At 43.6% G+C, this 17,105-nt stretch overlaps 1 protein-coding gene across 3 annotated transcripts in view; it reads right to left on the bottom strand.

The window, feature by feature from the left end:
* Positions 1–223: 223 nt before the first annotated feature.
* The window catches only part of traf3ip2l (TRAF3 interacting protein 2-like), a 39,393-nt gene continuing 22,511 nt past the window's right edge, over positions 224–17,105 (bottom strand). For all 3 annotated transcript variants that reach the window (XM_088914780.1, XM_088914782.1, XM_088914779.1), the window contains 8 exons: positions 14,194–14,861; positions 11,782–11,824; positions 11,395–11,462; positions 10,493–10,590; positions 9,655–9,723; positions 8,750–8,866; positions 5,682–5,756; positions 224–2,325 (listed from right to left, as the gene is read on the bottom strand). In XM_088914780.1, the coding sequence (XP_088770906.1) occupies positions 2,179–2,325; positions 5,682–5,756; positions 8,750–8,866; positions 9,655–9,723; positions 10,493–10,590; positions 11,395–11,462; positions 11,782–11,824; positions 14,194–14,861 (1,285 nt within the window). In that variant the 3' untranslated portion in view covers positions 224–2,178. The remainder of the gene's footprint in view (positions 2,326–5,681; positions 5,757–8,749; positions 8,867–9,654; positions 9,724–10,492; positions 10,591–11,394; positions 11,463–11,781; positions 11,825–14,193; positions 14,862–17,105) is intronic.

Raw genomic sequence — 17,105 nt, 5'->3', positions numbered from 1 at the left:
TTTGCAACACTCAAAAAAAATCTTTCCTTTTTCAGCTGACTCTGCATTACTTTCAGAAACCCGGACTCAAACCAAACACACTGTTCACATTTCACTCGTTTTATTTTAACAATGAGAGAAATGTTGACTGTACGTGATATTCACCTGCGTTTGTGAGTGCTTGCTTTCAAGGTTAGTAAGGGCGGCAGACGAAGTCCAATGAGTAGGCAGATGAAGCTTTCAATTAAAAAAATAACTCTTTATTGAAATGTTAATAAATACAAAACAGAAATCTTTTAATGAGTGGGTTCCAGCACCTGGTTTCAGTATCGGTTCTATAAGGTGTCTCCTTTAACTGGTCTGCAAATGCACAACCGACCCACTAAACTAGGACAGTAAAACTCTAAACCCGATTTTGCGACTGAAATGAAAATGCAGAACATTGCAGAAACTGAAAGCAGTCTCCCAGAAGAAAGGGTCCTTCCACAACCTCCACACAGCAGAACCGTGGAATTTCCACAAGCTGGGTCACACGCACGGGCACGTGCTTTTATTGCTTTTCAGAGGCCAAAAACAGTGAGAAAATCACATCACGGCTCTTTCAAGGAAAACAATGTATTCACTGAATAGAACTTCGGCAGTTTTGATCTCTAAAATACCGCAATGACAGCTTAATCCTGTCTCTGGGCTGTTCTACAAAGTTCTACTGCAGGAATTCCCAATCCCGGGTCTTGATGACCACACACCTGCTAGTTTTCTGCAAGATGTACAGTAAAACCAAAATATCTGTTGTGATTGTATACAAACCCAACAGGCCTGGGTGACTATAATCCTGGTCAGAGGAGACCTTAGTAACTTTCAAAGAGAGGGGGACTGTTGGGGCTCGTTTACCAAGCAAGCCAGCTCAAAACAAATAATTTATATCTCCCCAGGTCAGATCCAGACCAATACACCCTTAAATCTGACTTGGTGGTTTTCATTTACAGAAACTTGTCTTGTGGAAAGAAGTACTGCATGACTCTATTATATTTAGCCCGTGAAAATCCCCACACAGTGCAGTCGGGTGTTTTCCCATTTGAGGATTTCTTTAATTATTCCTTATTTCTTTTAATGGGTGGCAGATCCTCACCCCTTCATCCATTTTTTCACTTTTTGTAAGTTGGGTTTTGTTACAAAATAAAGAAATTGTTTAAAAAATACTTGCATCTCCATCAACAAGCTTTGACCAGGTGTCAAGTGAACTCTCCAGATCTGAGGTGTGATGAAAAGACCCAACTTTATTACATCCAGCTGATAAATTATTTTCTACAGGAAGAAAAGGTTCACCCCTTTGCCCTCTGATACTCTTATTTGTCCTTGAACAAAACACGTTTTATTTCCAAGTTCACTCCCGTTTCACAAAGTGTAATGTACAAAACTGTTTCTTGCACGTGATCCTGTTGCGCGAGCAGTTAACAGTCCCAATGCAAAGGTAAGATACAGACTTTCTACATCAATCTGCACCATCCACGCAAGATACAGCATAATGCGAATAGATTTTTCAATATTTCTTAAAGTTTTCAATAATTTAAATTAATAATCCCCCTCTTTTCCAATGAAAAAAACACAGAAAAATTCCACATCCAATTATAATGTAAAGTTCAAATAAAATCGATAAAATATTATTTCTGTTTCAGTAAGTCAAGTAGGAAATTCTCACCTGGAAACAGAAACACCCCAAACCTAAGAGCACTTAGGGAGAAGATTTACAGGCTATTCAGTTTATCAGTTCATCCCATTCTGTTTAAAATACAAATCTGGAAGGACAATCCAGATCTTGTGCTGATGGGGTTTTCAGTTTGGTGGTATCCGCAGTATAGCCATCGTCTATAGGACCGCATAACGAGTCAGAACAGTCAAAGAGTGCCGTCTCCTGGGACCCATCCCATGATGCCTTTTGCCTTTGTGCAAACCTGCAGAGGTGTGTGAGTGTCCATGTCTACTGAGGCCCTTGGGTCAGTCTGTGTGGGCGTCCTGGCACTTTTTAGCTGTCAGTCCTAATGGAGGGGTGGGCGCAGTAGAGGAAAGAGGGTGAGGAGAGGTGAGGTACAGTACCCCTCCCTAACCACTCTGGGTACGCACATACCCTACTCCAAGAGCTCAGACACAGGCTGCCTTACACACCTGCCCCACCCCCCCGCCCCCCCCCACACACACTCTTTAGATAGGGATGGACACGATGGTGGGGAGCTCGCCGATGGGTGGGGGGTTGTACTTCTCCACTCTCATCAGCCGGCGGAGAATGTCGTCACGGTCCTTGGGCCACCAGTAGATGTGGGTGTTCTGCAGCCAGGTGGGGACGTGACACTGGGTGGAGGAAAAGACATCAAGACAATGAGATCCCCCAGTCTGGGCTTCGACAACAACCCGCAAACTCTTAATGAATGCCAAGTGATGCCATTTGGCCAGCAAGTCTGCACGTATGCCCCTATAATCGCCCAAAGGCTACTGCAACGTTATGATACAGCCAGGAGTTAATCCTCTGCAGCCAAGATGTTCACTCCTCATCCTGGGGGTTCATTTCCCTGCAGAATTTATAAGTAACTCAAGCTCCCCCACTTAATGACTTAATGACAACAGATGCAATGAAGTCTACTACTGCCCTCAAGGTAAAAAATGATACAAACTGAAGAATTCCTAGCCTCTGCTGAATTTCCTGAACTACTTCATGTACTATTAATAGATTCTGGACACAAACTTGTCTTTTTATTATGCATTCACTGTGAACTTTTAAGTGAGATTTTTCTCTCACAAGAGAATAAGCATGTTACTTCCCCGCTTCATAGATCTTTTCTGTTTCGAATTCAGACTGATCCTCTGAAATATTTCCAGGCCGTGGATGAACGGCCCAAACAGTTAAAAAGATTGTGTTATACAGATCATGTTTTAAAAACCACTTTTAAAGGTTGTCTTGCGCTTGCCATTAAAAAAAATCATATTCTGTGGCAACTGGGTGAACTTGCTCTGTTTCTCTAAGTCTTTCGTCATTAGACCCTGACAATGCAATAATTATGAATATTTTTTTCCTTGCTAAAATTTAAAAAAATCCATTTGTATTATTATTTCTTGTGGTGTATGTCTTGACTTGCAGTCCTGCCTTTGTATTGCTCTATTTTCACTCTGGGAGTGCTGTTTTCTGTTCAGGATGAATTAATGGGGAATTTGGGAAGTCATATGAATAGCCCATGAACACTTTGTGACTCAAGGGGCATTTCATATAAATACTGCCGATTATGCATCACTTTGTATGTAAACATCTTAAAAATACACTTACTACAAAGTGCTACTATTTTTGCAATGCTAAATAGCCTAACAGCCAGACCATCCTACAAGTGTTTATTCCAACTTGGGTCTTAATGGCTAAAATGTGCTCCATAGTGGCTTTAATCTTTTCCTTCCATCTCTTCGGGTGCTGCTGCCTTAAAGAGACCAGAAAACCTGCTTCAGGGCAATGGGGCATATTGGTGCCGGTTTAGATGAGACACTCCAGTAAGAAAGGGGTTACAGTAATCTAATCAGGAGTCCAGGATCAAGACTGCCCCACACTCTGTTCCACAACAGCTGGTATTCCAAACAATTGTGTTTGTCATACTTTGTGCTCTGGGTTTTTCAGCAAAGGTCCCATGAAATTTTCCTGACAGAAACACGGGACATGTCCTCTTTTTCAACAAAGAAACGACCACGAAAGTCCTTCTGGCTACCGATAATTAACAATTTCATACCAGGACCAAGTGACTCTCCTTGGCCTTACTGTATGTTCACGGTTCTGGGACTGGGAGAGTGGTATTCTGCTTTTAAAGTACAATTATATAGCAGCCAATCCAAATCTAGAGTCCTGACAGGAAAACGTGGGAGTATCATACTCCTCCAAGTGCGCCACCACAGTGTGTGACAGGACAGTTAACACTGACTGCCAGAATCCTGGGGTTTGGTCCACTAATGGCAGAACATCCCCTAGGTAGTCCCTGCCTCTGGACTGAAGACAGCTCAGACCCGGCCCAGAGACACCAGAACCATGAGGCTCAACCCGCATGGTCAACAGGGATCTTCAACTGTTCGGCCGCCTCGTCAGACTCGGCATTGAGTTATTTAAGTGAACAATGGCTTGTACTTTCAATTTTGTTTTCACTGTTGTCTATTGCAAAATGATTGACCTTTGCAACAGTGTTCCTGTGAGGCAATTTTTTTTTGGTGTTCAAAAAGTCCCCGATTAGCTGTCCCCGATTAGCTGTAGCTGAATTCGCCACATGGAACTGGTAAAGTCAGTGAAGGCAAGAAGAAGAAAGCAGTGAAGTCAGTGAAGAAAGCAGAATTACTTCCATCTTGGCTGCCGTGGTTGGGCACCAGTTGAATTTGGCAGTCATTTATGGTGTGGTGTGTTAATTCCTATCTTTGGAAAGAAACGCCATCTCGCTTGGCATGAACTTCCTTGTGACTGGTTGCTAGAACAAGCCTCCAGGTTCATCACGAGATTTATTCTCCTGTGCGGTTATTGCAGGAATTATCAATTCCTGGGGTGCTATTTGTGTGGAGTTTGTATGTTCTTCCCATGTTCACATGAGTTTGCTCAGGGGTGTTCTGGTTTCCTCACAGTAAGCCCCAGTTAAAAGGCATACTGGTGGGTTAATTTCCTTTTGGGGAAAATTGGCCCTGGTGTGAGTGTGTGCATGTCTGTGTGTGTGTGTGCCCTATGACGGACTGGCATCTGGTCTGGAGTGTACCCCGACCGCTGGGATAGGCTCTGGCTTCCCTGCATCCCAGTACTGGATAGCAACCAGAAAATGGATGGATAAACTAAAAACACACAAAAAAAGACTGTAAAAATGGTAAAACCTGTGTGCCAGAACAAGGTATTACACAAATAGGGTTGCTGTTGTTTTCACAAGCCTTATACCTCAAAGGCCATAACCTCATGCTGTTGTGCTTTCAGTGCTGCTCCTACCGGCTCTCTGGGTGAACAGCCGAAAGAGAAGGTAATATATAACTCAGGCATGCAGCCAGTCCTGAAATTACACCCAGCCCAGCACCCACACCGTGTCCCAGGCCTGGAGCACATCTCTCAGGCAAACAACATGCAAAAAAAGAAAAACTGAAGAGAAGCCGCCCATTTTTCCCATCCATAAAACCCTCATTAAATTGAACCCCTTTTCCAATTTGTTTAAGCCTAGAAGGACTCCATGAGATCATTAACCGGGCAGAGTGCCAGGGTGAGAAACCCTCAGTGCATGAGATGTGAGTTGCAAGCAGTTTCTTTGCTCAGTTGCATAGTTTGCAAGCAGGGTAAAGTGCAGTAGTCCTGCGACACTGCAGCAAAATCCTGTGCTAGTTACGCACATGGATGGGAGAAAGGCCCACGTGAAACTGGAGGTATCGGCGTCAGAGTAACTGAAAGCCTTACTGCAAGGCCGAGTTGAGGCTTGTGGGAAGCTCTGAGTGAAGAACTGCTGAGGCAAGTGAAAGAGGGATAAAATTAGGCCAAAGGCAGGACGAGCAACAAGAACAACTTGCACTGGCAAAAGCACAGGTTAAAAAAAACACAAGCAAATGTTTCCTTCCAAATTAACCATGACCTGACTGTGGCCCAGGGCCTAATGTGTATATTTTTTCGGTGTTTACAGGTGAACAGTGACAAACAAACCCTTAAGCGGGGCTTCAAAACTCACCTTTCTTGCCCCCGGAAACAGAATGGGGATGAAGCGAAAATTCTTGCTCCCATTCTGGATGAACTCATTCTGCAACTGTAGGAAGATGAGAAAGAGAAAAGCTGCCTATTTGCAAAACAGTTCAACCATCCAAATTCCCTACAAATCTCAGCTTTCCCAGTCAGTACAACAACCAAGAAAGAGCAGTTACCCTGCAGCTGTTATATTTGACCTTGGACATAATCTTTGAATATTGTAGTATCATATACTGAGCAGCAAAATACATTTCTGCATATATTTATGCATTTACGTTTTAAGAAAAATAAAGTATGCAGATTTTGGAAATTGATTAAATGCTTCTGGCCTCATTTTGATTAACTGATCATTCAAGATTGGCTGCTGCAGAAACTAAATTATCACGAGTCAATCAAACAGTTGCCTGCGTACAGGTGAATGAGGTGCACTGACTTGTTGAATATCGAACCAGGAAACATCAAACATGAAAAAACACAGAAAGCAACCGACATGCCCCTTTTATCAAGAGACCAACACGTTGGTGACGTTGATAGATTGTAGCAATGCAGCAGGTGGACTCGATAGCAGTGGAGCCTTGTCCTGTTAAGTGATAAACGGCTTTGTGCACAGCACCCTGACAGATGTCAGTGACGTCGGGGCACATGTACATACTCTAAATCTTGCATAGAAACGACCAGTCAACAGGAAAGCTTGTGTGTGAGGGGCTTTTTCATGCCTGTCACAGTCACATGGACAAACATGTGCAATATTAATTCCTCCATCCATTCTTAGGATGAAAAACATGAAGCAGGGTATGGTTAAAAAGTTTGCCAACCACTGCCATAGCTTTATCTGACAGGCTGTCCTTGTGTGCTCACTCTTCGGCACAAAAGGTCGAGGGCTGCGATTGAAACATGGCATAAGACGTAACCAGGCAACCTCAAGCTTGGAAACAAGAGTCTCAACATGGCAAGGGGATTGCCAAAGGTTGCTGTTGGTTGGGCCCCATGACAAAACTCACTTCCCTTTTTCCTTGAGAGTTAAGATCTCAAGTGGTCGCCCTCATTTAACTTCCCCATTCACCTGCTGCTCAGCAGACCTTCAACGCTCTTTGCTTCAAACTTAAAAAAACAGCCACGCTGAAAAACTTCACACATATTTCTCTTCTCCATGGCTTTTACCCTTGCAAAACTGGTACAACTGTTGTAACAGCTAAAATACAAATTTAGTAGCAAATAATTTTTATTGGCTCATGTTATGTGATAAAGCAGAGCATTTTAAATGGAAGAGTTCTGAGAGTTGTCCTATGTTTATTGTTTTATGTTTATTACAATTTCTTGCATTTCACAAACGAAGAGATCTGTGGGTATGGTTTCCAGCATCGACTTTTCTGCCGAGCGAAAGATCTATCAGACTTCAGACAGATTTGAAATATCTAGGTTTCTTCAAAATGGGAACAGATGTTTCTCATCATGACTCACTTTCTGTCAGGTAAGAGAAACTTTTTGAGTTCATGTTAATCTTGATGCGAATTGGCCCAATTGGAAACCCAGGCCTGTGAAGCTCCTGTTTTTACTAGTCAGAAGAGTGAGCCTAGCAAAAAGTAATGTCAACCATGGTCCTGGTCACCATCTCCATGGCAACTGTTCATCTGTTCTGGCAGCTGCCTGGGGTCATGAGCATGATTATTTACCCTGAATGGACAGAACTACCAAGCGAGCTGGAAGTTGAAGGACATTTGCTATGACGGAGATTAGCACATGCTTTAGAAATGTGAAGAAACTTTCCAAAGAGCAGAAAGAGCCAAGGAGGCCTGACAGAGAGGAAGCAGCTGTCAGTTAAAAGCACACACGCCCAAGTCCTTGAAGCCTGGGCCTGTCTTATGACGCAACCACCACCATCTTTGCTGCACTCAAGGCTGACCAAAAAAAAAAAGTGAAATGCTCTTTTTCTACAAGCACTGGTGGAAAATGTTTACTACAGCCATCTTGTTTTCCAGCCTCCAGTCAACACTGTCACAACAGGGAAATGACCTCTTAATCCTCTCTGTCAAGTGAACAAACAGGAGGATTAAAGAAATTCCAAACGTAGTTTTGAAAAATGTAAATAATGAAAACAGAACCCTGAGGTGCCTGACTGAGAGATAACACACCTGCAATAAAACAAATCAGCAAACAAAAACCTGTGCCTTGTAACAGGCCTTGTGACTCTGGTACAGGTCTTCATACAAAAGAAACTGATACAGTATTTACACCACTGGAGCAGAAAGATGTACAATTACAAACAATTACAACTACAATTTATAGGGCTTTTCATCTGAATATTTTAATTTTTTTTTACTTCATCTTACTTTGACACCTGCTAAAAGCATTCTTCTGCAAAAGGTCTGGGATCTTATCCTTCTACAAATTACTGACAATCACCTAGCTGTCTGATTTTCCTTGTTTATCTTAACCCTAACATTAAAGCTGTTTTTAATTTTTAATTTTGAGAAAAGATGGCAGTTATCTAATTTTCCCGAAATTGTTACCAAATGTTAATGTTTTGCTCCTGTTAAAAATGTTCAGATGTAAACATAACATTGAATATAATCTTATTGTATATAATAATGTTTTTGCTAATAAGTCATGTTTTAGATAGTAATATGAGCAAATTCCCTTATATTAAACAGATTATGTTTTATTACGGCCTTTCCTTTGTATTTCAGCAAAAACAGAAACATTAGTTTCAGCCTATACAACACAACACGCCACAATACTTTGCCCTAAATCATCAGTTTATTTACAGCTAACACCCACATCCAAACATGTCTCAGGGCAACCAGTGTGTGACAAATGTGTCTCTGTCCTTGCTAGGATTCAATCGCATCAGCTCAAGGGCAGCTCCAGCTGCAAAGCCACACAGAGCAATGTCTCAGACAGTGGTGAATTCCCCTATGCCAAAGGGCGCACCCTCCACGACTACTTCCACCATCATCATGAGGGAATTCACCTCTGTTCAGGTTCAAAGTGAGGAGATGCCATCGTCTGTAATAGATTAAGTGCCAAATGAGCCCCGTTACAAATGCAACTTACCTGCTTGTGGATGTAAACCGTGTTCAAAGTGTTTTCGTCATTTTCCATACTAATGTGAGAATGCGTGACTGTCTCGTAATACTTGGGGCTGATGACTATGATGATCAAGTAGTCTTTCTGCAATAAGGGAAAAGATCAAATATGGATACTAAATGACTGCAGGGTGAAAAAAACACACAGGGTTAGTGAAGGAACCTATGCCTGTAAAGATTTAACAATTAGGTCCTCAAGAACTGTTTTACTGTTTTGTGCATTTGCAACTGGCCTGAGTTTCTCGAGTGGTCTTTCGAGTGGAGGTGTAACTCATGTATTCTATGCATGAGTTAGCAACATGAATGGGAACAGGGGTTTTGGTTAACTGCCTAAGGGTGACCTAACTGCCAACTTTAAGACCTTGTTTACACCTTATATGGCAAGACACTGCTACTGAGCAATCATACAGTAAATGTATGTTTTTGTATGAAAGTCTTGCTCATCTTCAAGAATAAAAACCTGTTGCTTGTCTTAGGAAAGTGTGTGAGAGACGAGGTCAACCTGTTAACTTCGCCTGTTCTCCTTTCTTTAGTGCAAGAAAGAAATCGCCAGCTTGATTTACCAGAGTCATGTGGTTTACTGAGAAAAGGGGCTAACATTAGTTAAGCGTGACCTTATTACTTGTTTCCATCTTCCCTCTAGGCTTCACCATCGGTATTTGGGGATCACCCGATAATGAGATAACAACTGGCCTATCAGCAAACAAGGCCTATATGTCTTAGCCCACATCTATGCACAGCAGCAACCTTCTGCTCTTTGGGTTGTAGCACGAAGGCTGTGCAAACACTACCAAAGTGAAATGTGCCCATCAAACACAACTCCCACGACTCTTCAAACAAAAGAAACAGCAGCGCGCTGCCGGCGGCCCGCACCTCGCTGATATACTTCTCCATGAAATCGATTTTGCTGATGCTTTTGAACTGCTGCTCGAACACGTCAATCTGAAAAACAAAAACGAACAAAAACGATTGGTATGCTGAGGAGGACGCAGAAGAGAAGTGCGTAGGAGAGGTGAATCAGGTGAATCAGTGCTGTACAGATTTCTGAGTTTGAGAACTGCCCTCAGGCTGCTGTGTGGCCTGAAATATAATCACTTTGATCCCTGCATCAGGATAAAACTTTACCAGTGTCTGAGACAACATCATTCCTATCTGTGACTCTTCATCATGAAATGAATCGTAATGAATCGTAAGAGCTGTTTAGTGAAAAATGAGGGCTAGTTGAGGAGAGCAAGTTGTAAAATAAGCAAGCTGAGAAGAGGCTCTGTGTGCTGAAGTTCTTGAGAAACACTATGCTTGAAATCAGGTATTTTTCATGCTCAGGACTGCAGATAAAGGCCTAAACAAGCAAGCAGATCAATTAAGTCATGAATTGGCACTGGTGATATAGAGCCCAGATGGAATGTGAACCAGCAGAGACAGTGGCATCAAGACGGCTCATGTCACCAGGAAGCTGTGGTTTCCGGTCTTAAAAAGACGCATCGATATGGCCCAGTTGTGTCTTCCCAGTGCTATTTAAGGATCAGAACCCAGAAGCAGTGGCGACGTTGAGGAGTCGATGAGCAACACAATAGAAGAAGGTTCTCAGAAAATAAAAACCTCAGCGACTTTCGCAAACCCTTCAACAACGGCTTCCCTTCCGCAGTCACCGCTGAAAGCCACCGACCACACTGTGAACAAGAGGTGACAAGAGCAGGGCAGGCCGACTTACGCGCGTGTCAAATCCATTGCGCCGCAGCAAGGCCACAAACTGGATGATCTCGTGAACGTGCTTGTCGCTGTCGGCTTCATACGTGACAAACACCTTGCCTGCAAGAGACAAGGGAGTAACCTCAGCCCGGCGCAGGGATGTTAGGTGTTAGGGCAGATGTTAGTCCCACCTCCTTCCAGTCAGGGCAGCGTTCACCTTTTATCTCCGAACTGAACACCAGCTGTCCACAGCTCTTGATCTTATTTGAGCTGAACATTGCTGCATTAGCTGTCATTACAAAAGGCCTTTTTATTCATGAAGATAAAACCATTACTTGATAAGGGACTATTACTCTGAAACACCTCTTAAATACTGTATACGGTAGCTAGGAGCATGACAAGCACATGAAAACTAATATATGTGCCAGCTAAGATATGTGCCATCACAGCATGTACAGGCTGTTGCTGCTCCAACGTTGATTTTTAACAATATCCACCATTGTATATAGGTCAGCAAATACACTGTTTCTTTTAGAATAAGATGAACACAAAACAAAGAGCTCCAAACCCCCCAGATAAGCAAGCCTGTTTCTGTGATTATTTCACTGACCTAAATATTGATCCAACAGGTTAATAAATACAAACTCAAATCCTCTTTTTCATTTCCCCAAATCCTGTCCTGTCACATGAGGCCCTGATGTATATCATTACAACCCAAGGCAGGCCTCTGCATGGAAATGAAAGGGTATTTTAGGCAGGTCGCTTCTCCATTGCATACACACAGAGATAAACTCTTGAAGACATTGAACTTGGAAGTGAAATGCAGGAGACTTTTGAGTGCATTGTCACAACAACTAGAAACAACCCTGAGGCAATTAACCATCTTTTCCCTCTTCAGCTGGGTCATTCTGACTATATACTCACGCTGTTCCAGGGGCAGGGGGGAGCTACTCGTTACACTTCTCTTCCGTGGGTCTGTGGGGGTGTAAGCGCTAAAATCACAAAGGGAAATCAAGTGAGTTGAAACATCTACAGCATGTTAGGTGCACTGTTACAGGAGAACCAAAATGCACTGTACTATCCATCCAAGCATTTATCCATCCAGCCCAGGGTCATATGGGGGGAGCCGGAGCCTATCCCAGCAAGCAACAGGCTCAAGGCAGGAAACACCCTGGAGAGGCCACCAGTCCCTGAATTGGAAGAAGCTGTTCCAAAATGGATGGATGGATCAACACCAATGATTAAACCTCAGATGTCTTGTCTTCCGAAACAGTAGCAGATGTCAAAGAGGAGCCCAGCATGCTCGCATACCTCTGCGTGGAGTTGGTACCAGGTCGGGTGCAGCCAGCAAGACCTGTCGAGGGGGGAGAAGGAAGGCGAGAGAGAAGATGAGTGCCACATAGCTGGGTGGGTGCACAGTGCGCATTACACGCAAGGTTCACTGCACCCCTCTGAAAAGAAACAAAATGATTGGCTAAGCTCCTCCAGCAGGGGTTGATATAAGACGGTCAGGGATCATTTAGATTTTCAGGCAAAGCCTGTAGACTCTTGCAACCTGCCAAGAGCCTACAGGCTTGAGTGATGTCAGGGCCCCTGAGGGCCAGTGTATCTGCAGGGTTTCTAAGTCTCTTTAAAGCAGCCGCACCAACTGGCTCTTAACCTGGGCCAGCTGAGGAGCCGGGGACCCTTGCTGTAATACATCAAATTGTGAACAACAAAAGTAGTCTTTTCATTATAAAGCTTATATAGAGAAGAAAAAGTGACATTTATAACAAATATCGGATAATAAATTAACTGGATTAGATTGCTTTACGTGATCAATTAGCTACTATAATACTTTATATCGACTATTGCTGTATAGCTTGTCCTGAGTTGTGACAAGTGACAAGCATGTCGTTTTCTCTGCCAAATGATTTTGTATTAAGCACAGACAAACATGTTCCAATTTTAGCGGGGGTTTTGAGGAAATTGTTGACGCTCATAAAACACAGATATGGGAACTCCAGATGGTGCTGAAGACTTCTGCAAAGTGCTGTATATTTTAAAATAAGTGCAGCACTTGAGAAAACGTTTAATCCAATGTTTACATCTTCTATGGCTATTAGAAATTATAAAATGAGGTAATCAGCCTGTGGCATTTTCAACTTTTTGCTACAAAACTGTTCAGTTTATAATCTCAAGCAATCAGATCTGCATTGCATAAATCACACAAGTTCTCTCTCAGACAGCATGTCCCACTTTCTTTCTGTATACTTTAGACGAACAAAGATCTTATATAACTTATATAACTGAGCAACAAAAACTGTGGCAACTACATTCTGTGTTAGTGTTAAAAATATTATTATACCATGTAAGTCCTTACACATATTGTATTTAAATATATCTACATTACATGTTTCTCTTCTCCTTAACGAACTGTAATTTTTATGGTCTCAGAAAAGGTTTGACTGGTGTATAAACTACCCTCCAAAAACAACAAACACACAGAACAAAGAGACAAAGTAGGCATGGACTAACAATGCCCAATTAATACCCTGGCAGTGGTTTTTGGCAGTGCTCCCACAGCCACGCATTGTCACCTGAGGACAGCTGTTTGATCAGTGAAGGCGAGGCCCAAAAGCAGCAGCCCCAACTTGTCTTGAAACACAGACACCCAGAGGGTTTTTTTAATGCTGCAACATGCGCAGTGGTTAGCATTGCTGCCTCGCAGCACTGGGGCACTGAGACCAGCTCTACACCCTAGGGTGCAATCTGTGTGGAGTTTGCATGTTCTCCCCCATTGTTCACGTGTGTTTTCTCAGCGTGCTCCAGTTTCCTCCCACAGTCCAAAAACATACTGGTGGGTTAATTGGCTTCTGGGAAAACTGGGGTGAGTGTCTGTGTCTGTGTGTGGCCCTGTGATGGACTGGCGTCCTGTCCAGGGTGTATCCCGCCTTGTGGCTTTTGCTTGCCAGGATAGCCTCCGCCTCCCCAGCAACACAGAAAGCAGTTAGAAAATGGATAGATGAGCTGTGTATAGTAGAGACTGGAGGATCCTATGCCTGTTAGGAGTTACCAATTAGGGCCCTCAAAAACTATTTTGTGCCTTCCCAGCTGGCCTAAGTTTCTTCAAGGTCTTTTCTTTCAAGTGGAGGCATAACTCATGTATCCTACGCTTAACTCTGCAATGTGAAAGGAAACAGGGTTTGAGCTAATTAGGGACTTAACTGCCCAAAGGTGACCTAACTGCCAACTTTCTGACCTTGTTTATACCTTATATGGTAACAAACTGCTACTGACCAAATGTATGTGTTTTATGTGGAAATTTTGCTCATCTTCAAGAACAAAAGCCTGTTAATGTCCTTAGGAAATTGAGTGAGACATGAGGTAACTTCGACAATTAACTTTTTTATTGCAATAAAGAAATCTCCAGCTTGATCTACCAGAGTCATGTGGTTTACTGAGAAAAGGGTTTAACAAGACTCATAATTAAATCATAATTTAAAGAAGAGGGTGGCGGAAGATCTGCCAACTCGTGTTCTATGTACGGATGCTTTAGGAATAATTTTTTCCCCATTTTTACTGCTTTAAGCAAGCCCTAGAAAACAATGTGCCTCTTTCCTTTGTTAAGAATCTAGACTTTGCCTCTTATCCCACGTGTTCCTCCTCAAGTCAAGCCCTGAAATCCAAGACACGTCCTCCCCATCCCCAGTGAGACCAGTCCCTGCCTCTGAATGCACTCACCTGGGGGGTGGCAGGGCAGAGGGTATCCAGCTCGCGGACTATGGTGAGGTGCTGCGGCCATCCCATACCTGTCATTAGGGCACTGCTGACAGCAGCCAGCACCCCCAGGCCAGCAGGGGTACGGGGTCAAGAAAGGGCCGTGCCCAGCCAATGGCGGAGGAACAGAGCGTAGCGACTGGGGTGGCTCCAGGCAGCTGAGGCTGGGGCTGGGGCTGTGCCGGCCTGGGGTAAATGAGTAGGGTGAATGCCCGCTGAGGGGATAGCAGTCTTGCCTGTAGTAGCTGAGGTATTCTCCAGAGGGCGGGCAGGAGGCCAGGCTGTTGGGGTATCCCCCGCCGGAGCAGCACCCACTGCTGGTGAAGCTGGGCTGATACCAGTGTCCCATATGGGGGTCGCCGGCCTGGCTAGGGAAAGGGGTCGGCTGGTCGTACCCAGATGGCAGGCTGTCCTGCTGCTGGCAGGGCCCGAGGCACCGCAGCGCGTCGGCTGTCCTGCACGGGCCCACCTCCGCCATCCCCGTCAGGCTGCTGAGGGGGGAGTGGCTCTGAGGGCTGGCGTAGGGGTCCGAGTGCGTGCTGGGCAGGGAGTCGTCACTCACGGTCTCGTCGTTCTCTTCGGGGCGGTTCGCCAACCCCGGGAGGCCGTGGCCATTCAGGTTAGTCATGTACCTGGGAACAGGGCAGGAAAAAAGCGGCAAGTGAGCCCAGGCGCCGCAGGAACTTGAATTGCGCCCTCTCCCTGTTTTGCGTTTCTCAAGAAGTGCTGCTGGGTAACCTGGCAACGCTAACACACCGTGTCAGAGCAGCAGAAGCGAGGACAGTTTTCTGTATGCAAGTTCTCCTGTGGTGCATTAATTGACTAATTAATACACGGTTTCAGATAATTAATAATTCCTTACACGGGGACTCCCCTCCACCACCACCAATGAATAATGCCACCTGGATGATGCGACGAGAGTCATAGTGCTCCAGAACGCTCACCACACATCAGCTATCAGTGGGGAGGGGAACAGAGTGATGAAGACAATTCATAGATGGGGATGGGGATTATTATTAGTCTTTACATGACTGGTAAAGGCCAATGGGAAATTTGGCCAGGACACCAGGGTAACACCCCTATGCTTTTCAAGACATGCCTTGGAATTTTTATTGACCACATGAGAGTCAGGACTTCGGTTTTATGTCTCATCCGAATGATGTCGCCTTCTTACAGTAAAGTGCCTCTGTCAGTATATTGGGGCATTAGGACCCACACAGGCTGCAGGATGAGCACCCCCTACTGATTCCACTAACACCTCTTCCAGCAGCAACCTTAATTATTCCCAGGAGGTCTCCCATCCAGGTACTGACCAGGCTCACACCTGCTTAGCTTCACTATGTTGCCAGTTATGACCTGCAGGGTGATATACTGTAGCTGACAGTGTTAACAAATGGTGGTAGCTGAGGCTTGTTGGGTTTAGAGTAAGTCTTTATGCATATAGAGTGAAGAGTTTTATAAAATAAAGACTCCTTGCATCTTTGCGGTGCATCGTAATTTTCCATGAGCTCAGGTCTGACGAGCCTCTTGCAGAGAGGTAGGCTTGTCTCAAAACAAAAAGTCCCAAAACCACAGAGGTTTGCCACTAACCCCCACAGTCACCTCTCTTTGCAGAACTGCTTTTCAGGAGCAGAGTTTGGCCACAGTTAGTGCTGCATATTACACAAAGCCAAACATCCACTCAGTGCAACTCAGTCTTTTCTCGAAACACAGACCTGAATGTCTTAATTGCTTGATCTTTCATTTTGGAAACTCAAACTACAGTACACACCTCCTGTTAAAAAAAACTTTAGTCCACACACCAGTCTACATACAGTAGTAGGTTGAGGTTTTCTCAGTATTGTGTCGCCAAAAGCACATCAACAAAACAAAAAGCAGACAAAAAACAAGCAGTTTTAGTTATTTTAAGACAACCTCATCAGTTAACTAGACTATCATACCATACGCTGACACTGTGCATGGCCTGTGCATGATTTATTAATATCGCTTTTTCTTACAGAAGAATAGTAAGAAAATGAGTCACTTTGTGGTTCAAGTATGTAGATTGCTCATTTTTGAAGGATGCATCAGAAAGGAATTGACAGTCACAGAATGTAAATTAAGAATGGATTGGACTAATGCAGAAGAATTAACCATCATGCTTTGATTGATGAGAGGATAATGATGAAGGAACTTCTACCAGGAATACATCTTATACGTAAGTCTCCAGCAATATTTTTCCAAAGCTCAGATCTGACGACACAGCTTAGGTTCTGCTGTTCATGCACAGGGATGTTATTTTGTTTTTTTTTCCCAAATGGGGAAAAAGGAGACTAATGAGATTTAAAAAAAGAAAAAAGGCTAAAAAATAAGCCACCCCTTAGAACCACACCTGCTGAACACCTGTTGTCAGACGGTGTTGGGGGGGAAAGGGGAAAGTATTCAACACAGCCCCGGTAGTCTGACATCATTGAGAACATAAATCTGACCCTTCAGGGTGTGTTAAGAAATCACAAGTTCACAATACAAACCTGAGGAAGTCACAATGTAAGCAAAACATTGTGAAAAAAAATCAATCAACTGACAGGGAGGAAATGAGAACCACTGGATAAGAAATTCAGGATTTTAATGTGAAAAACTAACACAAGCAATGACTTGTCTTTGGCATGTGAAATCTTAACGAAATCTAAATTTGGAGTTTGACACAACATGGTCCTAAATTAAGGGTAGGAATGTTCTTTTGCTTTGTTGTGAAAATAAACAATTTCTTATTTTCGAGATAATTAGCCTTATTCCATTTGGTTTGCTATTTGACACCAGTTTTGCTAAAGAGATACTTTAGTACTTTAGGCACTTCAAGAAAATTCTTGTTTTTCTCACATCAGTTTCCCTTCGGG

The sequence above is a fragment of the Atractosteus spatula genome, chromosome 4, assembly GCF_055471065.1.
Source record: "Atractosteus spatula isolate fAtrSpa1 chromosome 4, fAtrSpa1.hap1, whole genome shotgun sequence".
Taxonomy (NCBI): Eukaryota; Metazoa; Chordata; class Actinopteri; order Semionotiformes; family Lepisosteidae; genus Atractosteus; species Atractosteus spatula.
This window is presented reverse-complemented; position numbering and strand designations above follow the sequence as displayed.